General features: G+C 43.1%; 1 protein-coding gene across 2 annotated transcripts in view; it reads left to right on the top strand.

Annotated features, from left to right (window-relative positions):
- FUT10 (fucosyltransferase 10) overlaps positions 1-25569 on the top strand; it is a 116099-nt gene that overhangs the window by 79895 nt on the left and 10635 nt on the right. For both annotated transcript variants that reach the window (XM_058433609.1, XM_058433610.1), the window contains one exon: positions 18784-19619. In XM_058433609.1, coding sequence (XP_058289592.1) covers positions 18784-19619 — 836 coding nt within the window. The remainder of the gene's footprint in view (positions 1-18783; positions 19620-25569) is intronic.

Raw genomic sequence — 25569 nt, 5'->3', positions numbered from 1 at the left:
CTTTTCCTAATTGAATGCCTTTTTATTTCCTCCCCTGCCTGATTGCCCCGGCCAGAACTTCCAACACTATGTTGAATAGTAGTGGTGAGAGAGGGCATCCCTATCTTGTGCCAGTTTTCAAATGGAATGCTTCCAGTTTTTGCCCATTCAGTATGATATTGGCTGTGGGTTTGTCATAGATAGCTCTTATTATTTTGAGATATGTCCCATCAATACCTAATTTATTGAGAGTTTTTAGCATGAAGGGTTGTTGAATTTTGTCAAAGGCCTTTTCTGCATCTATTGAGATAATCAAGTGGTTTTTGTCTTTGGTTCTGTTTATATGCTGGATTACGTTTATTGATTTGTGTATGTTGAACCAGCCTTGCATCCCAGGGATGAAGCCCACTTGATCACGGTGGATAAGCTTTTTGATGTGCTGCTGGATTCAGTTTGCCAGTATTTTATTGAGGATTTTTGCATTGATGTTCATCAAGGATATTGGTCTAAAATTCTCTTTTTTGGTTGTGTCTCTGCCAGGCTTTTGTATCAGGATGATGCTGGCCTCATAAAATGAGTTAGGGAGGATTCCCTCTTTCTGTGGATTGGAATAGTTTCAGAAGGAATGGTACCAGTTCCTCCTTGTACCTCTGGTAAAATTTGGCTGTGAATCCATCTGGTCCTGGACTTTTTTTGTTTGGTAAGCTATTAATTATTGCCTCAATTTCAGAGCCTGTTATTGGTCTATTCAGAGATTCAACATCTTCCTGGTTTAGTCTTGGGAGGGTGTATGTGTCGAGGAATTTATCCATTTCTTCTAGATTTTCTAGTTTATTTGCGTAGAGGTGTTTATAGTATTCTCTGATGGTAGTTTGTATTTCTGTGGGATCAGTGGCGATATCCCCTTTATCATTTTTTATTGTGTCTATTTGATTCTTCTCTCTTTTCTTCTTTATTAGTCTTGCTAGCAGTCTATCAATTTTGTTGATCTTTTGAAAAAACCAGCTCCTGGATTCATTAATTTTTTGAAGGGTTTTTTGTGTCTCTATTTCCTTCAGTTCTGCTCTGATCTTAGTTATTTCTTGCCTTCTGCTAGCTTTTGAATGTGTTTGCTCTTGCTTCTCTAATTCTTTTAATTGTGATGTTAGGGTGTTAATTTTAGATCATTCCTGCTTTCTCTTGTGGGCATTTAGTGCTATCAATTTCCCTCTACACACTGCTTTGAATGTGTCCCAGAGATTCTGGTATGTTGTGTCTTCGTTCTCGTTGGTTTCAAAGAACATCTTTATTTCTTCCTTCATTTCGTTATGTACCCAGTAGTTATTCAGGAGCAGGTTGTTCAGTTTCCATGTAGTTGAGCGGTTTTGAGTGAGTTTCTTAATCCTGAGTTCTAATTTGATTGCACTGTAGTCTGAGAGACAGTTTGTTATAATTTCCATTCTTTTCCATTTGCTGAGGAGTGCTTTACTTCCAACTATGTGGTCAATTTTCGAATAGGTATGGTGTGGTGCTGAAAAGAATGTGTATTCTGTTGATTTGGGGTAGAGAGTTCTGTAGATGTCTATTAGATCCGCTTGGTGCAGAGCTGAGTTCAATTCCTGGGTATCCTTGTTAACTTTCTGTCTCGTTGATCTGTCTAATGTTGACAGTGGGGTGTTAAAGTCTCCCATTATTATTGTGTGGGAGTCTAAGTCTCTTTGTAGGTCACTCAGGACTTGCTTTATGAATCTGGGTGCTCCTGTATTGGGTGCATATATATTTAGGACAGTTAGTTCTTCTTGTTGAATTGATCCCTTTACCATTATGTAATGGCCTTCTTTGTCTCTTTTGATCTTTGTTGGTCTAAAGTCTGTTTTATCCGAGATTAGGATTGTAACCCCTGCCTTTTTTTGTTTCCCATTTGCTAGGTAGATCTTCCTACATCCCTTTATTTTGAGCCTACGTGTGTCTGTGCACATGAGATGGGTTTCCTGAATACAGCACACTGATGGGTCTTGACTCTTTATCCAATTTGCCAGTCTGTGTCTTTTAATTGGAGCATTTAGCTCATTTACATTTAAGGTTAATATTGTTATGTGTGAATTTGATCCTGTCATTATGATGTTAGCCGGTTATTTTGCTTGCTAGTTGATGCAGTTTCTTCCTAGCCTTGATGGTCTTTACAATTTGGCATGTGTTTGCAGTGGCTGGTACCAGTTGTTCCTTTCCATGTTTAGTGCTTCCTTCAGGAGCTCTTTTAGGGCAGGCCTGGTGGTGACAAAATCACTCAGCATTTGCTTGTCTGTAAAGTATTTTATTTCTCCTTCACTTATGAAGCTTGTTTGGCTGGATATGAAATTCTGGTTTGAAAATTCTTTTCTTTAAGAATGTTGAATATCGGCCCCCACTCTCTTCTGGCTTGCAGAGTTTCTGCGGAGAGATCAGCTGTTAATCTGATGGGCTTCCCTTTGTGTGTAACCCGACCTTTCTCTCTGGCTGCCCTTAACATCTTTTACTTCATTTCAACTTTGGTGAATCTGACAATTATGTGTCTTGGAGTTGCTCTTCTCGAGGAGTATCTTTGTGGCGTTCTCTGTATTTCCTGAATTTGAATGTTGGCCTGCCTTGCTAGATTGGGGAAGTTCTCCTGGATAATATCCTGCAGAGTGTTTTCCAACTTGGTTCCATTCTCCCCGTAACTTTCAGGTACACCAATCAGCCGTAGATTAGGTCTTTTCACATAGTCCCATATTTCTTGGAGGCTTTGTTTGTTTCTTTTTATTCTTTTTTCTCTAAACTTCTCGCTTCATTTCATTCATTTCGTCTTCCATCACTGATACCCTTTCTTCCAGTTGATCGCATTGGTTACTGAGCCTTGTGCATTTGTCACGTAGTTCTCGTGCTGTTGTTTTCAGCTCCATCAGGTCCTTTAAGGACTTCTCTGCATTGGTTATTCTAGTTATCCATTCGTCTAATTTTTTTTCAAGGTTTTTAACTTCTTTGCCATTGGTTCGAACTTCCTCCTTTAGCTCGGAGTAGTTTGATCTTCTGAAGCCTTCTTCTCTCAACTCGTCAAAGTCATTCTCCATCCAGCTTTGTTCCGTTGCTGGTAAGGAGCTGCGTTCCTTTGGAGGAGGAGAGGCACTCTGATTTTTAGAGTTTCCAGTTTTTCTGCTCTGTTTTTTTCCCCATCTTTGTGGTTTTATCTACCTTTGGTCTTTGATGATGGTGATGTACAGATGGGTTTTTGGTGTGGATGTCCTTTCTGTTTGTTAGTTTTCCTTCTAACAGTCAGGACTTTCAGGTCTGTTGGAGTTTGCTGGAGGTCCACTCCAGACCCTGTTTGCCTGGGTATCAGCAGTGGTGACTGTAGAACAGTGGATATTGGTGAACTGCAAATGCTGCTGCCTGATCGTTCCTCTGGAAGTTTTGTCTCAGAGGATTACCCGGCCATCTGAGGTGTCAGTCCACCCTTACTGGGGGGTGCCTCCCAGTTAGTCTACTCGGGGGTCAGGCACCCACTTGAGGAGGCAGTCTGCCCGTTCTCAGATCTCAAGCTGTGTGCTGGGAGAACCACTACTCTCTTCAAAGCTGTCAGACAGGGACATTTAAGTCTGCAGAGGTTATTGCTGCCTTTTGTTTGTCTATGCCCTGCCCCCAGAGGTGGAGCCTACAGAGGCAGGCAGGCCTCCTTGAGCTATGGTGGGCTCCACCCAGTTCAAGCTTCCCTGCCACTTTGTTTACCTATTCAAGCCTTGGCAATGGTGGGCGCCCCTCCCCTAGCCTCACTACGGCCTTGCAGTTTGACCTCAGACTGCTGTGCTAGCAATGAGCGAGGCTCCGTGGGCGTAGGACCCTCCGAGCCAGGTGCGGAATATAATTTCCTGGTGTGCCGTTTGTTAAGCCCGTTGGAAAAGTGCAGTATTAGGGTGGGAGTGACCCGATTTTCCAGGTGCTGTCTGTCACCTCTTTCTTTGACTAGGAAGGGGAATTCCCTGACCCCTTGTGCTTCCCAGGTGAGGCGATGCCTCGCCCTGCTTTGGCTCATGCAGGGTGCACTACACCCACTGTCCTGCACCCACTGTCTGGCACTCCCCAGTGAGATGAACCTGGTACCTCAGTTGGAAATGCAGAAATCACCCGTCTTCTGCGTCGCTCATGCTGGGAGCTGTAGACTGGAGCTGTTCCTATTCGGCCATCTCGGCTCCGCCCACTTCTGATTTATTATCTACCTTAGAATGCCAGAATGAGGTAAGGTCTGACTTTTACAAAGTGAGACTTAAAAGTGCATTTATTTATTCTCTGAATATCTTTGAGTACCTACTAAACTGCAGGCACTATGTTAAAATTTTTTTTTTTTTCTTTTTTTTGGAGACGGAGTCTTGCTCTGTTGTCCAGGCTGGAGTGCAGTGGCACAATCTTGGCTCACTGCAACCTCTGTCTCCCGGGTGCAAGTGATTCTCCTGCCAAGGAGAATTTTGTGGGCCAAGATGAACAAGACATGGATGATAGGAGGGCTCCTGATCTGGTGGGGAGCTAGACAGGTGCACACATAGTTGCAGTTGAGTATGATAAATATTATAGTTCAGATCCATACAAAAAGCCACAAGATCACTGGATAGGGAGCAACATGAAAACTTGAGCGATTTGGAAAGTTCTTCCTGCAAAAGTATTCACTTTCCAGAGCCCTATTGGCAGTGGCAAATTACCATGTACAGAAAAAAGAGCAGGAAAGGTCTCATCTACAACTCTGCTTTTTTTGTTGTTGTTGTTGTTGTGATGAAACTTTAAATTTTATTTGTATAAATTTATGGGGCGCAAGTGTAGTTTTGTTACATACAAGTCAGGGCTTTAGGTTTTCCATCGCCTTAATAACATACATTGTACCCATTAGGTACTTTCTCATATTTGATGCTATTTAATGGAATAGTTTTCTTTTCTTTTCTTTTCTTTTCTTTTTTTAACACCAGTATGCAGACTTTCCAAACGTGATGAGACCTGCCATTGTCATTTAAATGCATTAGGCTGCATCCATCAAGAGCTTGACCCAAAGTGGCTTAGCAATAGAGGCATTTATTTATTAAATTAGTCAGAAGTCTGGGGCAGGCAGACCTGTTTTGTTCAGCAGTTCAACTTGTTACTGAAGATGTCCTTTTACTCTGCCATTTCTCCACGTGTTGGGGAAGCCTTTCCACGTGGTGGTATGAAGGCTGTAGCAGCTGAAAGCTTTGTGAACTCACCTATCCAAGCACATCCCACACTCACAAACTTTGTATAACGAGACTATTCTCTGAGAACCCTGATTTTCTTTTCTTTTTTTTTTGAGACAGAGCCTTACTCTGTCACCCAGGCTGGAGTGCAGTGGTGTGATCTTGGCTCACTGCAGCTTCCGCTTCCCGGGTTCAAGTGATTCTTGTGCCTCAGCCTCCCAAAAGGCATGCACCACCACACCAGGGTAATTTTTGTATTTTTAGTCAAGATGGGGTTTCACCATGTTGGCCAGGCTGGTCTCGAACTCCTGACCTCGGGTGATCTGCCTGCCTTGGCCTCCCAAAGTGCTGGGATTACAGGCATAAGCCACCGTGCCCGGCCTGAGAACCTTCATTTTCTTACCCATGTTGTGTTTTTGTTCCTGTGCTCCTGTGCCTGTCTGCTGTGCTGAGCTGCAGATGTGTCCTGCCACAGCTTTGCAGGACAGGGATAAGTTGAGACATGAAGCAAGAAGCCTCACCTGTCAGGCTGCCCTTGGCATGACTAGAGTGTATGTGGGAATTTTCACCTCTTATTTTGGGGTCCATTCTGTTCCTTCTTTGAACCATAGTCTCTAAAGGGTAGGGTGTTTTGGGACAGATTTTGTCTTACTTTAGATATAAATAATATAAGATTAACCCACTATAAATTTATTTTTTATTTAAAAATTTTTTTAAAAGATAGGCTCTCACTCTCCCATGCAGGCTGGAATGTGGTGGTATAGTCATAGCTCACTGCAGCCTTGAACTCTTGGGCTCAAGCCATCATCCCACCTCACACTCTTTCCCTAGTAGCTGGGACTACAGGCATGCACCGCCACACCTGGCTAACTTCAAAAATTTTTTTGTAGAGACAGGGTGTCACTCTGTTGCCCAGGCTGGTCTTGAACTTCTGGCCTCAAATGATTCTCCTGCCTCGGCCTCCCAAAGTACTGGGATTACAGGTGTGAGCCACTACAGCCAGCCAGTGACTTCTTTTTCTCAAGACATATCAGTAGTGACTTCATTGCTACTCAGTAATGAGTGACTTCACTACTCATCAGTAGTGAGCTGAAATCAGTATTTTCTTACTCAGTCCCGTACACACACAGTCCACACACTGTCACACACACACACACACACACACACACACACACACACGCGCCATACAAATATGCACACATATGGAAAAAAACCCTGATGATGAGCATTGCTTTTCTTTGGGAATATGAGTGATGATTCTTCTCCTCTTTTTTCCTCTTTCTTGCTACCCCCTTTCCTTCTTTTATGTATTTGAGCTCAATAGAATTTCTCATTATTGAGTATATATTATTAGTAGGAATTTGATGAAAACAATTTTTTTTTTTTTTTTGAGACAGGGTTTCACTCTGTCACCCCGGCTGGAGGGCAGGGGTGCGATCTCGGCTCACTGTAACCTCTACCTCCTGGGCTTAAGTGATTCTTCCACCACAGCCTCCTGAGTATCTGGGACACCACCGCACCTGGCTGATTTTAAAAAAATTATTTATAGAGACGGGTCTCCCTGTGTTGCCCAGGCTGATCTCAAACTCCTGGGCTTAAGTGACCTTCCTGCCTTAACCTCCCAAAGTGCTAGGATTACAGGCATGAGCCACCGCGTCTGGCCAATAATTTAAATAAAAGAAAAATTATTGGAAGATATTTATGTCCTTTGCTTTATGCTTTTACTGTCTCATTCTTTTTTGACTGCCATAGGAGAATTGTATCTTATTTGTTTACAGTATTAGACCTGGGCATATAAAATACAATTTATATATTGTATTACTAAGGATTCTTAATGTGGACCAAAAATCCTGGATCAAGTTTTTTGCTGTTTCAATGATGAGACATGTATATTAGAAAATCAAGGTAGGAGTATCCTAGACATGGTTAACTTTAGAGGACATGCTTTATTTTGTGCTGTTTCCCTCTTGGGTAGAGAGAGACTCTAAGAAGATTAAATGGAGTGGAACACTGCAGGTTTTGAGAATAAAGAGTTTATTTCTCCAGGTCATAGCTTCTAACTGAGGTCAAATGTATCCCAAAGGCTAAGTGGAGTAAAATGATTTGGCAGTTTCCGTATCTACCTGGTGGATAGACTTGCTTACAAAAAAAGCACTCGGTTGGTATCTTGATCATTAGTTTCAGAGGATAAACCTTTGATTTAATTAATTTGGAGATTGATTGCTATATTCGGTATTGACTTCTGTAAAATGTCCCTCCAGCCAAGGGTCTGGGGCAGACACATGGACAATATGCTCTGAAATTCTAGTTGCTTTTGAAGATATTAGCAATTATTGAGTGCCTTAGGATATAATGCACCTAACTTAGAAAAATAGCTGCTTCTTAACCCACTTTTCTTTCTTTTTTTTTTTTTTGGAGACAGGATCTTGCTCTGTCGCCCAGGCTGGAGTGCGGTGGCGTGATCTTGGCTCACTGAACCTCTGCCTCTTGGGTTCAAGCGATTCTTGTGTCTCAGCCTCTGAGTAGCTCGGACTACAGACGTGTGCCACCACACCCGGCTTATTTTTGTATTTTTAGTAGAGACAGGGTTTCGCCATGTTGGCCAGGCTGGTATCGAACTCCTGACCTCAAGTGATTCACCCGCCTCAGCCTCCCAAAGTTTGTGGATTACTGGTGAGCTACCATGCCTGGCCTTAACCCACTTTTCATAATTTGCATTTTACACCACAAAGTGGAATAATTGGGAGAATATTGGACTGACTGCATATACACAATGAAATAATACCATGTGATCATTCTTGAAAATAGGGTAGTTTTATATGTACCAATATAGAAGTATTTCCATGGTAGTTGCACGGATAATACCAGGTTTCTAACAGTGTATATGTTTTCATGTATGTGAAAAGATTTCCCTTAATTATAAAAATATTTATTTTCTTTTTAAATTTGAATATCTCTGAAATCAACATGTATTTTGCAATTGATAGCCTCCTGCCTGTCTTTGTTAGCTGGGCAGCAGCAGTGGTGTAGTATGAATGCCTGCATGGACATGAACTGGGTTGCTCTTCCACCTGGAATGGTGGGGCAACTACAGCCCTTTGATGTTTCCATCAACACACCATTTAACAACCATTTGACAAACGAATGTGAGTCTAGGCCAGGTGCAGTGGCTCATGCCTGTAATCCCAGCACTTTGGGAGGCTGAGGTGGGCGGATCACCTGAGGTCGGGAGTTTGAGACCAGCCTGGATAACAAAGTGAAACCCTGTCTCTACTAAAAATACAAAAATTAGCCGGGCATGGTGGCATGCACCTGTAATCCCAGCTACTCGGGTGGCTGAGGCAGGAGAGTCACTTGAACCGGGAGGCATAGGTTGCAGTGAGCCGAGATTGCGCCACTGTACTCCAGCTTGGGCGACAAAGTGACACTCCATCTCAAAAACAAAACAAAACAAAACACACAGAACAAAAACAATATGAGTCTAGTTGGTGTCTGAAAACTTTCTTTGACAACTTTGGTAATATTAAGAAAGCATCAACATTAAAACCTGGAGATGTCAGTAGCTTGGAGGCAGATCTTAGAGATGATAGTAGAGCACTCTTTTAAGCAATGCTTTATTGCTTACGCTCCTAATGTTACCGAGCAAAATGTTGTATAGAAATACACAGACATCAATCAAAAAGTGATTCAAAAGAGTTAGACTCTGAAGAAGTTTTGATACTTAAACCAATTTAGCTTGTATTTTTTCTAAGTATTCACAAGAGTGATAAATAATATAAATCTATATTTAAGTAAATTTAAAAGAGCTCTTTCACTAACTAGAAACACAAATTCTAGGTATAAGAAAGCATTATATCATAGTTTAATTGGATATACTTTCCCTCCCTCCCTTCCTTTCTTCCTTTATCCCACATTCCTTCCTTCATCCGTCTATCCACCCCTCCATTTGTTTTATATTTTATTTTATTTTATATTTATTTATTTATTTATTTATTTATTTATTTATTTATTTATTTATTATTTATTTATTTATTTATTTATTTATTTATTTATTTATTTATTTATTTATTTTTTGAAGACAGAGTTTCACTTTGTCACCCAGGCTGGAGTGCAGTGGAGTGACCTTGCCTCACTGCAACCTCCGCCTCCTGGGTTCCAGTGATGCTCGTGCCTCAGCTTCCTGAGTAGCTGGGATTACAGGCGTGCACCACCACACTAAGTGAAGTTTTGCTGTTTTTAGTAGAGACAGGGTTTTACCATCTTGGCCAGGCTGGTCTCGAACTCCTGGCCTCAGGTGATCTGCCTGCCTCGGCCTCCCAAAGTTCTGGGATTACAGGTGTGAGCCACCACGCCTGACCACCTGCACCCTCCCCACAATTTTTTTTTTTTTTTTTTTTTTTAGTGAACTTAACAAAGGAAACTTTAACAAAGGGAAGGGGCCTAGATGGCTGTGGTGTGGGGAAGAAGACTTACTTTTCCCATATAATCTTTTGTTTACTTTACTTTTATTTTTATCAAAACTATATATGCTCCGTGTTTCAATAGCAAATGGGTATCTTCTCAGATTACTACTTTTAGGCTGGGTGCAGTGGCTCACACCTGTAATCCCAGCACTTTGGGAGGCCGAGATGGGCAGATCACCTGAGGTCAGGAGTTCAAGACCAGCCTGACGAACATGGTGAAACCCCGTCTCTACAAAAAATACAAAAATTAGCCGGGTGTGGTGGCATGTGCCTGTAGTCCCAGCTACTGGGGAGGCTGAAGTGGGAGGAGTGCCTGAACCCAGTAGGGGAGGTTGCAGTGAGCTGAGATTGCACCTCTGCATTCCAACCTGGGTGATAGAGTGACTCCATCTCAAAAAAAAAAAAAGACTACTTTCAATAGTTTTTTCTGACTCTTGGTTGTTATCATCAGATCTTTAAATAATATGCTGATACTAGTATTTCATGATTTTTCGCTATTAAGCATTATCATTGACTCCCTGTCTTGGAAGATGAGGAATCACTCTTTTACCCTCTCCTGTTCAACACATATGCACTCATCCTTCCTATATCCCCCATCCACTTACAGTTATATTATCACGTTTGATAGATCAATATTCCCTCTTTACATTATTATGACTATGTAAATAATATTCATAGGTGAACCAGAGAGCACAAGGATTACCTTTCTTTTTTGCCCTGAGTTAATAATTGGGTAATTGTGTCTTAATTTTCTTAATTGCTGGGTTTTCTGTGTACTTATCAGTAATTCAGCCCCAAACTCTTTGACCAGTCAGAAATAATTACTCGTTTCTCCCAACCATGGCCATTTGCATTTTTGTTAGTCTAGATTGAATATCGGCTAATAGTTTAACATTTCCATTCATAATCATAATATCCCTTGGGGCTTATTTTGTTCATCTTTGAAGTCCCAGAATTCTCAGCTTAATGCTTTTCAAATAATAGGACTCAGTAAAACCTTGCTTTTTAGAAATGCCTATGCTTCTCTGAGTTAGTAATGTCTTCTGTCTCCAGATGTGTTGACTGCAATAGAAGGCACTTTAGGAGGTCGAGGTGGGAGGCATCACTTGAGCTCAGGAGGTTGAGAGCAGCCTGGGGAACATAGTGAGGAACCTGTCCCAATCAATCAATCAATCAATCAATCAATCAATCCCTTTTTAGTAACTAACCAGCTAACTAGAGTGTAATACATCTGTATGTGGCCTTTAATAACTAAGAATAAGAGGTAGCAACAAACCCTCTACAGAGTTATCATGAAAGTTTCATGTCAGAGTTCTGCACAACATTCTGGGACTCCAAACTGACTTTGCCAACCCCTTAAGGCCATCTCAGCCCCTGTTTCCCTGAGTGAAGAGCAGTGCCTTAAACTGTTACTCCTCCTCTGTTTTCAGTGATAAGATCAGCTGTAGCATCAAGGAGTAGTGGCAGTGGTGACATGAGCTGGGCAGACAGTGGTGACAGCGATAGTGGCACTGACAATAACCTGGGAGTGCTGGCTAGAGAGTTCTTGCCTGGTTGACTCACTCCCAACAGGGGAGCCTCAGAGACCCACGGACCCACACTCTGCACAATGCTCTTCCCAAAACCTCTCCTCTTCCCAACACCTAATTCTCACTTTTTCTTATTATTGAAAGAAACTGAATTTTGTTTTGTGCTTGGATATTGAAGTTGTCAGAAGTACTTTAATTTGCTTTAAACTTATTCTAGGGAGTTCTAATAGGGAAGTAGCACTATTCATAGTTATCTCAAACACTAGAAGTTGTTTGAGTTTTGTGAAACAGAGATTTAATCCAAAGCAGAAAATGAGAAAAAACTCAGGTCACTGCAAGTTTAGTTACAGCTGAGGTGATTAACAATAGTTGTAATTTATGAACTATTGCTATTCCTACAATAGTCATATTTTGCCAATTGTTTCATGAACTTTGACATTTTTTGGCCCTCGTTTTCCCTTCAGATGGGTAAAAAGCTCTGTAGTAAAATCTTTTAGCAAAAAGATAGTCTTTATCTCTGTTTAATTAATTGTCAAGAACAGAGTGGAGAGGATTTGTCATTTGCGATAAAATTAGAACGTAGTCAAACAATGTTACTGGAGACCTTCACCCCAACCTGATTATTCTTTGTGGTTACCTGGGTCTCAGTATTCTGTATATTTTAACTCTTAGCTCAGAGAAGGAATTTACAGCAGAGTACCTGAATGGGGAGTGTGTTTTTGGTTTCAAGTATTTTGATGGTTTCTTTCTTAAAAGGAGTCTCATCTTCTGATTTTATATTTTTCCTTCTTAAATAAAAGGCTTACATTTTTCTTTTACATTATCACCAGATGGAGGAAGAGAAGGGAAAATAGAAGCCTAGGATGGTAGTAACAAGGGGATAGAACCAAGAAACATAGTATTTTTAGAAAAATCAAGGAACAAGACAGCAAGAGAAAACTTGCAGCAGAACTTGGAATAATCAGTTGTGATCAGATGGAAGTTCCAAGCTTTTGAAATGGACCTCTGTATTAGTCATATTCTGATAGGAAAACAAATTATTCTAGGTATTTCAAACAGTGGGAATGTATTACAAGAATTGGTTACAAAGGGGCTGAAGGGCTGGTGGAGCAAAATACAGAAAGAGAAGGTTATACAGAATGAATAACTGCAGGAAATCCCTGCTATGCTTCGACTGGAGAGACACAAGAGAGGTAGTGGGTCTCTGAGGCTCTACTGTTGGGGGTGAGTTAACTGGGCAAGAACTCTCTAGCCAGCACTCCCAGGTTATTGTCACTGCTAATATCGCTATCACCACTGTCTGCTTAGCTCATGTCACCACTGCCACTACTCCTTGATGCTACAGCTGATCTTATCACAGTCAGGAGTGCTAATGCTTGCTCTACTACATGAGAATTGGAAGAGGTTCCTTCTCTCTTCCTTCTGAGACAGGATAGTTCCCGTGACCCCTCGCGGGCCTTGCGACAGGGGTGGCTTGTTTACTCGGCCACCATGCTCAAACCCCTTGCAGGAAGGGGAGCACGCAGGTGAGCGGGTGCAGGAGCCCGGGCAAGAGCTTTTGGGCGCCAGCAGGAACAAACCGCGTACCAGCCCACGGCAGTGTCTAGGGGTTGCCTGTGACCTCTGAAGCCCCAGAGGGCATGTGTTACAATCAGTGCTCTTTTAGCACTTGTTGTCCGTGGATGGCTAAGTGTTAAACAGCTCAGTGGAGAGTCAGTTTGACAGCCTCTTGCACCTACACTCAGGTCCTTATCCATTGCCCAAGAGGAATGAGGTCAAACGGACTTGAAGGATGGTAAATGCGGAGATTTTATTTAGTGGTGGAAGTGGCTCTCAGTGGGATGGGGAGCTGGAAAGGGGATAGAGCGGGAAGATGATCTTCCCCTGGAGTTTGGCCGGGGATGGCCAAACTCCTCTCTGATTGTCCCTGGCCAGACTCCTCTCTGATCATCCCTGGCCGAACTCCTCTCTGACTATAATCTCTGATGTCCAGCTGCCTCTTCTCCTCTCCATGTTCAGATGCTTCTTCTCTTCTCCTTTTCTGCAACGCCACTCTGCTCCTTTGCCAGTGGAGCTTGGGGTTTTTATGGGCACAGGATAGGTGGTGGGGTAGGCCAAAAGGCAACATTTGGGTGGGAAAGCAGGGATGTAAATTTCTCATTTAGGGCTGAGGGTCCAGGCTTGAGGGTAGAGGCTTGAGGGTAGAACCCTCGCCAGGGACCCCATCCTCTTCTACCCAGTATTTCCCTGCCTCCTGTCTGTATCATTCCCACCTTCAGTCTTCCTACAGTGCTCCTAGTTGTAACACCTAATTGCAAGCCAGTTGTCCAGGGAGCCTGAGGAGTGAAGTTTGCAGGGTTTCAGCCCCATACAATAAGGAGCATAGCATAGAAGGTTGGACATGGAGCTGAGCAACTGACAAGCCAATGACTCATGCGGCCTCCTCTTAGAAAAAAGTACTAAGCTGACTCTGTGCTCTTTATGAACCTGGGTTTGGCTGAGAGTACTGTAATCTTGGGCAAAAGACTGGTGTACTAATAAGGCTAGTGTTTTAAATCCCTAAGGCAGATGTGTTGGGGGACATTGGTGTATCTGGAAGAAATTTTTCTCCACTGGAAAGGAGGTCTCTGCTTTAAATTCTGTGCTTTAGAGATGGATTTATATGAACATTGGCACATTGACCCATTATGGTGGAGATGTTTTTTTTTTTAATTTTTAGAGCAAAACCTTTCATGTAGATCATGTTTTGTTTCTTATAGGAATTTGGCACTGGCATATTTGAAATCATTCCAGGAAAAATATGGATGTGAAAAACAACTTTATCTGCTGGCTTACAGTGTTGGTTCAGCATGTGAAAGATTAAGGGGCTACTCAGATCTGGGGCAGTGTTGCTAAGTGGCAGGTCCTTATGGGATCTGGAGTCAGTCTGGACATTGTGGGTAAGGAGGGGCAAGACTTGGAACAGGATATGAGTGAACTTCCACCCTCACTCCAAAGAAGAAGAGGAAATGAGTGGTTCACTTGTGGGGGTCCTGAGTGGATGGATGGGAAGGTTTGAGGGATTAGGTGACGGTCAGTTAGCAAGCAAGGGAGAGTCCTCTCTTTCCCCCTTTTTACCTCATGCCAGGTCCCAAGAAGAATCACCACCTTCGGCAGAAAATGATGGTAATTTTTATTTTATTTTATTTGTATTTTTTTGAGACAAGATCTCGCTCTGCCACCCAGGCTGGAGTGCAGTGGCATGATCACGGTGCACTGCAGCCTCAACCTCTTGGGCTCACGCAGTCCTCCTACCTCAGCCTCCTGAATATCTGGGACTATAGGTGTGCACCATCACATCCAGCTAATTTTTTAAAAACATTGCTTGTGTACAGGGTCTCACTATGTTGCCCAGGTTGGCCTTGAACTCCTGGGCTCAAGCAATCCTCCTGCCTCAGTCTCCCAAAAGGACACAACAGTTTTATGGTAGAGATTATTTTTTAAAACAGATTACCTTTGGGGAGCATTCTGCAGGAGCACTTCTCTTTTCCAAATTAAGGCAGGCTGGGCTTTCCACATCATTAGTGTGCTAAAGCTGGCTAACATTTCTGTGGGGGTCATTGCAAGTACCAAGAATGTCATTCCATGGAATCAACATTGCAGCAGGGCCTGTCATCTCTCTGGTCCTTTCCTATTTGCTGGTCCGACGTTCTTGTCCCCACCCGGGGTTTTCAGCTCTAGATGAGTGATTCACACTTTGTTAGTAAAGTGAGGTTAATAATGTATGTTGCCTTCTGTTTTCACCAGTTTGTGTGGGGGTAGTGAAAGAAGAGGCCATGCTCCTGCAGCAGGAGAGGGGCACATAAACATGTCCCATAAAGTATGTCACTCTCAGGCTCCTCTGCTGTTTCAGATCCAGTCTCCATAGTCAGCAATCTGCCACCCTTTGCCAGCATTCATTTTGTTCCATCTGTATTCCAAGTTGCAATTCCCTTTACAGTGCACGTTAGTGCTAAAGATCTATTTAGCTGTTGTTTAAAGGAACGAATACATTTGTCAGAATTCAATAAACACAAAATAACCCAGAGGAATGAAAGTTTGAAGCTGAAGTTGTTAAATGTAAGAGCAGTGAACATGACTAGAAAACTAGTGAGCCAATTGCACATACGTTAGTCACATTTTTGTGGATATACCATAGGTTAATTGATTTTCATTTCTCTATAGACTCCAGTTCCAACTCTTGTTACAGTAGGCATTGCGCTGGAGTTGGGAAGAGCTAAATAACTCAGTTTTTTTCTGAGCCACATCCAATACCTTTTAGAAATTGTTCAATATTGACACTTACGTTCTAGGCCATGATATCCCCAGTGAAGTAGTTTAGGTTGGTCGTGGTTCTTTTTTTGTTTTGTTTTGTTTTGTTTTTGAGACAGAGTCTCGCTCTGTCGCCCAGGCGGCAATGCAGTGGTGCAATCTCGGGTCACTGAAACCTCTGCCTCCCAAGTTCAAGCGATTCTCCTTCTCAGCATCGAGTAGCTGGGATTATAGGCATGCACCACCACGCCCAGCTAATTTTTGAATTTTTAGTAGAAACAGGGTTTCACCATGTTGGCCAGGCTGGTCTTGAATTCCTGACCTCAGGTGGTCCACCCACCTCAGCCCCACAACGTGCTGGGATTACAGGTGTGAGCCACATGCCTGGCCAGGTTGGTCATGGTTCTAATTTCAGTACCATGCGATTATAGGTGTGGGCTATTGTGCCCTGCCAAAATGACCTATTTGTAATCTTCTCCAGAGGAGTTTAGTTTGAAAGCATCTGACAATCTTACAGAAAACCTATATTAGCGTGATTGCACACATGCACACGCATGTGTGGTTGTGTTTTGTGTGGATGTATCTCAGGGAAGCTACCAGGAAATGCTTTTATAGATAGCAAACATGGGAAATATTTCTGGAACCCTAGGTCCCTTTAACTTTCCTCTCTATTAAGAAGCATCTACCACTATTAAAGGCAGCTGCACCCCTGCAGACTAAACATAATTCAGATGAATGCAGGAGACCTTCTGATTTTCATTTTTAAAATGGCCTGTTGCTTCTTCATGCATGCGTATGAATAGATTCTGCAGGCATTTTTGGCCACTATAGATTGTATGCAAGAGGGATCTCAGCCTCTTCTCCCCTTCCTTCCCACATGGAGATTCTCATATCAGCATAGCTATGAGCGAGTCTGTAAGCCTGCATCTCCTAATTGTCATGAATGACAGGCTCATTATACCTAGTGCAGCTTTGGAGTCCTGTTCCTATTAGCAACACAGCCTGAGTGGACCTACATAGTGGCCACAAGAGTCTAGACACAGCTGCCTTCAGCTTTTCCTCCTCTTTCTTGATGTAGACCAGGAGAGATGGGACTTGAGCCCTGTCCATTCTCTGAAGCACCCGAGGCAGGCTTTGTGTCTTTCTGCTTCCCAGCTCTGCATCTGGCATCTTTGCTGAGGTGCACCCATGCTGAGCCAGGTTAAGAATCTTCCATGTGCCACCTAGCAGGTAGCAGCAGACAGTGACTGGTGTTTGGGTCACTCACTCAAATCCCCTGTGCCTGATCCCCCCAGTTAATTCTGGACCCACTTTTGTTTTAATCATATCCTCTTTAATCTCTCATCTCATACCTTGAATCCCTGCTTCTGATTCCTGTGGACTGGACTCTAGTACTTTCTCTCCCAGGTAAATGGCCTTGATTCTCTGTTATGCCTTAGGTGGCAACTTTGTGTTCTAACTCAGTTTTATCGGTTCTGGTTCCTATCATTGGCCGCTCGACCAGCTTAGATGCTTTTTGAGCAGCAACTGTTGTACTTCAATGCAATCATTTGCCTTTCTTCTCACATTCTCTTTCATATCCTCATGTTTCTCTATCTTAATGATTATTATTAACCTTTGCCAGCCCTCCAACTCTGTACGCCATTAGATTTCAGGTGTATGGGTGAGTGTTCTTTTTGAAGCCTAAGGTCAAATATAGCACATGCCAGTAAACAAGGACAAGCCCATTTTTACATTAGTACGTCATTGCCGAAGATTGAGAATAAAAGCCTGTTATCAAAACAGAGGCACTTTCTTCAGCAATTTCTCTGTGCTTAGTATATGTCCTGTGACATAATCTTATCTGATCTTTGTTTAAAAGCCTTTCTTGATTAATTGATTTCTCATTGATGTAGTGTTGGCACTGAAGAGTTTATCTTTATTTGTGGGAGTGTACACTGGCATTAAATAATTAATTTTTATGAGCTCTGCCAGAAAATGTTGATAAAGTTTTATTTTGGCGTAAATATATATTTGGTATTTTCTTTTCCAGTGGGTATTGCAAGATGAATTTTTTCCCATTTCCTTATATTTATTTTAAAAAAAACTCAAGGGTCTACAAAATTATCCATGTCAAGAATACTTCAGAAATTGTATATTACCTATTGTGTTATTCTCTTAGTTCTTCTTTCTCAGTTATTGAAAAAGTTCTCCCTGATTGGATCTCCACTCATGCAGTCAGGAAACAATCGCTTACCACATCCATCACTTCTGTCTGCACATCATCATGTTTCAGAGGTTTTTCAATCAATCCTGTGGATGCTAGGGTCACTCATAATTGTAATCCTGTTAGGCTTTCTTTATTTCTCGATGCGCTTGTTAATTCCTGTCCATCCTGCAGTGGTCTGTAACATAGTGCTATTATCAGCTCTTTCGTCTTTAAAAGCCTCTTGTCTACCATTTTGACTAAGATTGATTAACTGCACTTTGGTGAAATCGATCATTTTGGATTAAAAAAAATCTATCCTCTATATTTCTTCTGGCTACTTTTGCACGGTTTCACTTTTTTTTTTTTGCAATTAACCAACCTGCTGACCTGGTTGCTTTCCTTTTTTGGCTTCCTTTCTCTTGCTCTTTTCTTTTTAAAGAGCTATCTTTATCTCTTTGTTTCTCCTGTTTTCTTGTAGGCAACACTTTGAGGAAGAAAAGCCCATTGCAGGAGGCAGTGGAATAAATTCTCCTTTAGAACCTGGGCAGACACAACTCCCGTTTCCTTTTTCATAAAATGAGAAACGATAGTCCCCCTCTTTGGTGATCCTCTCCCTGAGTAGTTTCTGGGGTGAAAGCCTTGTGACTGATTGCCAGGCACTTTGCAGTGACACTGTAACATGCTTCGTGTGTGTGTGTGTGTGTGTGTGTGTGTGTGTGTATGTATATGTATGTGTGTATACACTCACACACACACACACACACATATATTTTGAGACAGAGTCTTGCTCTCTCACCCAGGCTGGAGTGCAGTGGCTCAGTCTTCGCCTCCCGGGTTCAAGTGATTCTCCTGCCTCAGCTTCCCAGGTAGCTGGGATTACAGGCAATGCCCAGCTAATTTTTGTATTTTTAGTAGAGACAGGGTTTCACCATGTTGGCCAGGCTGGTGTCGAACTCCTGACCTGAAGTGATCCACCTGCCTTGGCCTCCCAAAGTGCTGGGATTACAGGTGTGAGCCACCATGCCCGGCCACATGCTTCTTATTCATAGCCTCGGACTCCTCTGTATTCTAATCTTACCAGGTAGACCCAAACTTAGCAACATTCTTTTGGAAATACTAATTAATATCTCATTTTCTTCTCCTAGGTACTGACTTTAACATAGATAGCTTACCTCTGCCTCGGAAAGCCCATCATGACTGGGCTCTTTTTCACGAAGAGTCCCCGAAAAACAACTATAAGCTCTTTCATAAACCAGTGATCACCTTGTTCAACTACACTGCCACGTTCAGCAGGCATTCCCACTTGCCACTAACTACCCAATACTTGGAGAGCGTTGAAGTCCTGAAGTCACTCCGATACCTAGTTCCTTTGCAGTCCAAAAACAAGCTTAGAAAAAGACTTGCTCCACTGGTATATGTACAGTCAGACTGTGACCCACCATCAGACAGGGACAGCTATGTTCGCGAGCTGATGACTTACATCGAGGTTGATTCCTATGGTGAATGTTTACGAAACAAAGACCTCCCTCAGCAGCTGAAAAATCCAGCCTCTATGGATGCCGATGGCTTTTATAGGATCATTGCACAGTATAAGTTTATCCTAGCTTTTGAGAATGCAGTTTGTGATGACTACATCACTGAGAAGTTCTGGAGGCCTCTGAAACTGGGGGTAGTCCCTGTATATTACGGATCCCCCAGCATCACAGACTGGCTTCCAAATAACAAAAGTGCTATTCTTGTATCAGAATTTTCTCACCCCAGGGAACTGGCAAGTTACATCAGACGACTGGATTCTGATGACAGATTGTATGAGGCCTATGTAGAATGGAAGCTGAAGGGTGAGATCTCTAACCAGCGACTTCTGACAGCTCTCAGAGAACGGAAATGGGGAGTGCAAGACGTCAACCAGGACAATTACATGGATGCATTTGAGTGTATGGTGTGCACCAAGGTGTGGGATAATATCAGGCTTCAGGAAAAGGTAAGCAAATCAAAGGTGGGCATAGAGCCAGCAGGCTGGACATCTTGGTGTTCTCTGCTCTCCTGCGTTTCCTTCTGTTGTTGCTACCTCATCAGTGTTCTTCATTCCTATCAGAGAGGCCGGGCTCTGCAGGAAGGTTGAATATTCCATTACTACCTTTTGGGACTGTCGTGAAGTTTACAAGCCCTGGACAGGCCTTCATTCCTGAAAGCCTTCATTCTCCTTTATTGTTTGTTCTGGAGGATCCTGTGCTGCAGGTGCTGGGCAGTGACACAGAAAGCTGCAGAAAAGGGGAAGAAATCCCAAACATAAAAAATTAAGAGTTCTTGCCAGGCATAGTGGCTCACGCCTGTAACTGGAGCACTTTGGGAGGTTGAGGTGGGTGGATCACTTGAGCCCAGGAGTTTGAGACCAGCCTGGGCAACATGGCAAAACCCCATCTCTACTAAAAATATAAAAATTAGCCATGCATGGTGACATGCACTTGTAATCCCAGCTACTGGAGAGGCTGAAGTGGGAGAATTGCTGGAATCCAGGATGCAGAGGTTGCAGTGAGCCGACATCATACCACTGTACTACAGCCTGGGCGACGGAGCGAGACTCTGTCTCAGAAAAAAAAAAAAAAAAAGAGTGCTGCTTATCCACACGGTCAATCCTTTGCCTCTCCATCAATGCTGTGGTGAAGGAGTATGATAATTTCTGCCACACCTCTCACACTGACACTCCACAGCCTCCACTTTCAAACTCATTTTCATTTTGCTTGCTGCTCTAATATTTACTCTTTCTCTTTCTGGCAAACACGTGCTTATTAATATAGAGAGAAACTACTCAAATAATGATGGGGATAATCCTTATAAAAACTTTCTTAAATTGTTATGAACTTCTTAGCAATGTCTTCAAATTTCTAGATTGTGCTTGGTGTTTGTTTGCTTACTTTATTTGTTTATAATGGGAATGAACCTACTTTATGTGTAACTGAGTTTGTTCAAAGGAAATTTGTTGAAAGAAAAAGAAAGATTACTTTCAACTTCTCCTGAAATTTTTACAGAGTGAGGTGGCCCACACATAGCCCTTGCCTATCATCCGTCATAGCTGTGCCAGACTCTCATAGATGTGTAAGGTTTTATCTAAATATTTTCTTCTTCTTCTTCTTCTTTTTTTTTTCTTTGAGACTGAGTCTCACTCTGTTGCCCAGGCTGGAGTGCAGTGGCACCATCTCAGCTCCCTGCAACCTCCACCTCCCAGGTTCAAGCAATTCTCGTGCCTCAGCATCCCGAGTAGCTGGGACTATAGGCGTGAGTCACCACACCTGACTAATTTTTGTATTTTTAGTAGAGACGGGGTTTCACCATGTTGGCCAGGCTGGTCTTGAATTCCTTACCTCAGGTGATCTGCCTGTCTCAGCCTCCCAAAGTGCTGGGATTACAGGTGTGAACCACCACGTCTGGCCTTATCTAAATTTTCCGAAGGCCAACAACTTTTCTTAAATATTTACATGTTTACTTTGGTTATTATATGAATTTTAGGTCAAACATAAACCTAAACAGCGTGTGAAATTATCTTTAGGTATTGTATGTATACCATATGGGGCTCTCAGATACTAAGTATATGGTAGACAAATTTAAAATATTTGAAATATATTTTTTAAGATTTTAAGAATTATGAAAATTTAAATTCTTCTTTCTTGTTTTGTATAACTGTTCAACTCATAAAATCATTTGTTTTATGCTGACTGTCTTGGTCCGCAACACGAACACTAAATATTACATCATTCTTCTCAGAGAATGCATCCTGATTTCTGATGGCTTCCTGTGTGATCTCTAATTTATAGGGCCATAAGCAAAAAATTAAATACACACATACACACACACACCCCCACCCACCCACCCATGTGAAAACATGAGAGAGTAGAGACCACATTAATTGCCCATGCTATACCAATTATTTATTCTCAAAATATATAAAGGTAGAAAACAGAATTTCTGAGGGTGATGATTTGCTTAGGCTATGTTTCAAGACCATTTCAAGGCTTCAAGATTATATTCACAGAAAACTGAAATATGCAAACCCTAACTGTTTCTGTACCTCACAAAAACCCTATTGAGATAATTATTGGGAACTGGAAGAGAGGGTATGCTGGCGTTGGTAAATAGCTTTTTTTTTTTTTCTTCTGAGACTGAATCTCGCTCTTTCTCTCAGGCTGGAGTGCAGTGGCGTGATCTCAGCTCACTGCAAGCTCCGCCTCCCGGGTTCACGCCATTCTCCTGCCTCAGCCTCCCGAGTAGCTGGGAATACAGGCACCCACCACCACGCCTGGCTAATTTTTTGTATTTTTAGTGGAGACGGGGTTTCGCCGTGTTAGCCAGGATGGTCTTGATCTCCCAACCTCGTGATCCTCCCGCCTCGTCCTCACAAAGTGCTGGGATTACAGGCGTGAGCCACTGCGCCCGGCGGGTAAATAGCTTTAAAAAAGATGTAGGAGATCATTCCTGCAGTTCTAACAGAAACAGCTAACTGAATGTGACATTTCAGAATGCCCAAAAGTAGTATGATTGGATGTCCTTCTCTTTGGACTCATTGAGGAAAATGAGAGTAGGCTTTTCTCCAGCGTGCTCTGATTCCTCCCAGAAGAGGTGGTCAGTGAAGATGATTAGGAGGCTTTGCTTGCATTTTAATGAAGTAGTTCCAATTCCAAAATGCTAATGTGCTTATTACTGAAAAGCAGAATAAAACGTTCTATGAAAGTAAATGAAAACGTATTAGACCACTTTTTTTTTTTTTTTTTTTCGAGACGGAGCCTTGCTCTGTTGTCCAGGCTGGAGTGCAGTGGTGTGATCTCAGCTCACTGCAACCTCTGCCTCCTAGGCCCAAGTGATTCTCGTGCCTCAGCCTCCCAAGCAGCTGGGATTACAGGCGTATGCCACCACACCTGGCTACTTTTTGTATTTTTAGTAGAGACAGAGTTTCCGCCATGTTGACCAGGGTGGTGTTGAACTCCTGACCTCAGGTGATCCACCCGCCTCGGCCTCCCAAAGCTCTGGGATTACAGGCATGAGCCACAGCGCCCAGCCACCAGTTTTCATTTGCACTTATTTTATGGGATTTGTTCTATATGGCACAACATAAAGTAAGCTACTTAAGTATGTTTCGTTTTTTATTTTCCTCTTTCAGCCAAAGTGATTCTCCTGCCTCAGCCTCCTAAGAAGCTGGGATTACAGGCGTCTGCCCTCTTGCCCAGCTAATTTTTTTTGTATTTTTAGTACAGATGGGGTTTCACCATGTTGGCCAGGCTGGACTCGAACTCCTGACCTCAAGTGATCCACCCACCTTGGCCTCCCAAAGTGCCGAGATTACAGGTGTGAGCCACTGCACCCTGCCTTCCTTCACTCTTGGCCAGTGATTTGACTATTCTCGGCTGCTTGCCTGATAGGGTGACCCAGACCCTCTTCCCTTAGGAGCCTGTGGTTGCCTTGCCCCTCTGAGCCCGTGATCATGGCAGTTACACTTTCCCCCGTTCATCGTGGTCGCATCCTCAACAGACCCTGTTTGCTTCCACTATGTAGCGGGAATGTCATCTCCTCGTGAGTCCATTACCATCACCCATACAATAATTTCTTCATCTTCCTGCTTGCACAATGAATTCAAAGTGACTGGGTAGCAGTTACAGCTCTGTAGATTCAAGTTCAGTGGGAACCTTCCTGTGCCCCTAGTGGAAAAGGATGCTCCTTCCCCTACCACCCAGGAACCAGGAACCTGGAAAGCCTAGGGTTGTAGGGATGAGAACCACAAAATAAGCAAGTCGGTCACTGGGAATGAGGGTGAGATTAGTCAGTTCTACTTCAATGGGTTGGTTCCTGTATCTAGTCTAGGTATTTGGAGCACAGTCCCATGTATGGACTACTGGTGTCTTAACCCAGAGAGTATTGTCCTCGAGCTGAGCTGTTTACAGGCTATTCCATAGTTCTTTGAGGCTGGCTTCTTCTGAGTGATAGGGTACCTAGTAAAACCAGTGACTGCTGTGCTCACTGACACATTGTTGTCACAGTGTCATGTGTCCATTTTGGTACCTCCCTCACCATGCAATGGGTCCCTGAGTCTGAGTTAGTGTTGTACAACATACCATGTTGCTGAAGAAGGTATTCTTTTTTTTTTTTTTTAAGACAGATTCTCACTCTGTCACTCAGGCTGGAGTGCAGTGGCATGAACTTGGCTCACTGCAACCTCTGCCTCCTGGGTTCAAATGATTCTCCTGCCTCAGCCTCCCAAGTAGTTAGGATTACAGGTGCACATCACCATGCCTGGCTAATTTTTTTGTATTTTTAGTAGAGACGGGGTTTCACCATGTTGGTCAGGCTGATCTCAAACACCTGACCTCAGGTGATCCACCCACCTCAGCCTCCCAAAGTGCTGGGATTACAGGTGTGAGCCACCACGCCCGGCCTGAAGAGGGCATTCTGTAACCCCTGAGTGATAGAGTAGGCAGAGGTATGGGGGACAAGGCAGTTCCCCATGAGTGTATCTAAGGTAGGTGTCAATTTCAGCAAGGACTAATTGCTATTCCTTCTCGAGTAAAAGGATTTTAGCCTGTCACTGGGAGACTAGAGACTAGACATTCTCCTCAAGGAATGGTGCCGTATCAGAAGCTTCAGCGTTGATCATTGTTGCTGGTAGATCAGGTCTTCAACAGTGCTAGTGATGAATTCTGCCTTTGAGTGAGAGTCAAAGCTCTTCTGTTCATGCATAGCCTCCATCATTCCTGCAATGTCCTGTTCATGGGTCAGTGGAACCAGTATTGGGGTAACAAAGGGACAGGCCGGCTGAAATCCAATGATAACTCATAATACCTACCTGCTTGTTGTGAGCTTTCTCTCAGTGGCTGCTTATTGGTGTGCATCAATATCAGATTCTGATTAGAGCCGTGTTGATCCTGTGTAAACACCAATTTCAGCAAGGCAGCTGCAGTTGGAACTACTGTCAGGTTAAGTTTCTGGTAGTCCCCTATCATCTGCTATGATTTATCTGTTTTTTTTTTTTTTTTCAGGGGTCAGAACGGTGAATTAAATGGTGGTGGTGGGATTATGATGGGGAAAACTCCTTGGTCTTATGGGGCATTGATCTCTGCAGTTTTTCCAAGATGGTGGTGTTGCTTCAGACTTACCATCCTGTCTGAAGGGGCAGTTGTTTTTTGAGACAGAGTCTCACTCTGTCACCCAGGCTGGAGTGCAGTGGCGCAATTTCGGCTCACTGCAACCTCTGCCTCTCGGATTCAAGTGATTCACCTGCCTCAGCCTCCTGAGTATCTGGGATTACAGGCATGCACCACCACACCTAGCTAATTTTTGTATATTTAGTAGAGACGGGAGTTTCAACATGTTGGCCAGGCTGGTCTTGAACTCCCGACTTCAAGTGATCCTCCAACCTCAGCCTCCCAAAGTGCTGGGATTACAGGTATGAGCCACTGCACATGGCCTCTTACCCAGTTCTTGACAGTATACCCTAGCCTTTGCTGCTTTTCTTGGTATATAAGCTATTTCTTCTCAGAGTAGGGCCTCTATTTCTCACGTAGGTGATGAGTGCTGGTGATAAAGCAGGTGATATTAATTTTAATGGGGCTTTACCACCAGCAGTGGGGCTTCTATTGCCATCAGGTGAATAATGCTCTTTAGTGCCACTCCTGGTACCAACTATCTTCACCTGGCTTCCACAGAAAACAGAAATGGAAACAGAGGCATCTGTGCCATGATTCTGTTAGGGAGTGCAGTCCTAGAGGGTTGGAGGGAGGAGCAGGGAAGGAAGGAGGGCAATGCGAGGATGTTACTGAGCTGAGTCTTAAGTGGGAGTGATTGGTTCATCCTCAGGACCCTGCCCCTGAGAAGCACATACTGCACTCGGAATCATTCCTTCCAGGTAAGGAAGGGGAGATAATTGATCCATGGGCCCTGCTTTCTCC

The sequence above is a fragment of the Hylobates moloch genome, unplaced genomic scaffold (assembly GCF_009828535.3).
Source record: "Hylobates moloch isolate HMO894 unplaced genomic scaffold, HMol_V3 SCAFFOLD_22, whole genome shotgun sequence".
NCBI classification, from domain to species: Eukaryota; Metazoa; Chordata; class Mammalia; order Primates; family Hylobatidae; genus Hylobates; species Hylobates moloch.
This window is presented reverse-complemented; position numbering and strand designations above follow the sequence as displayed.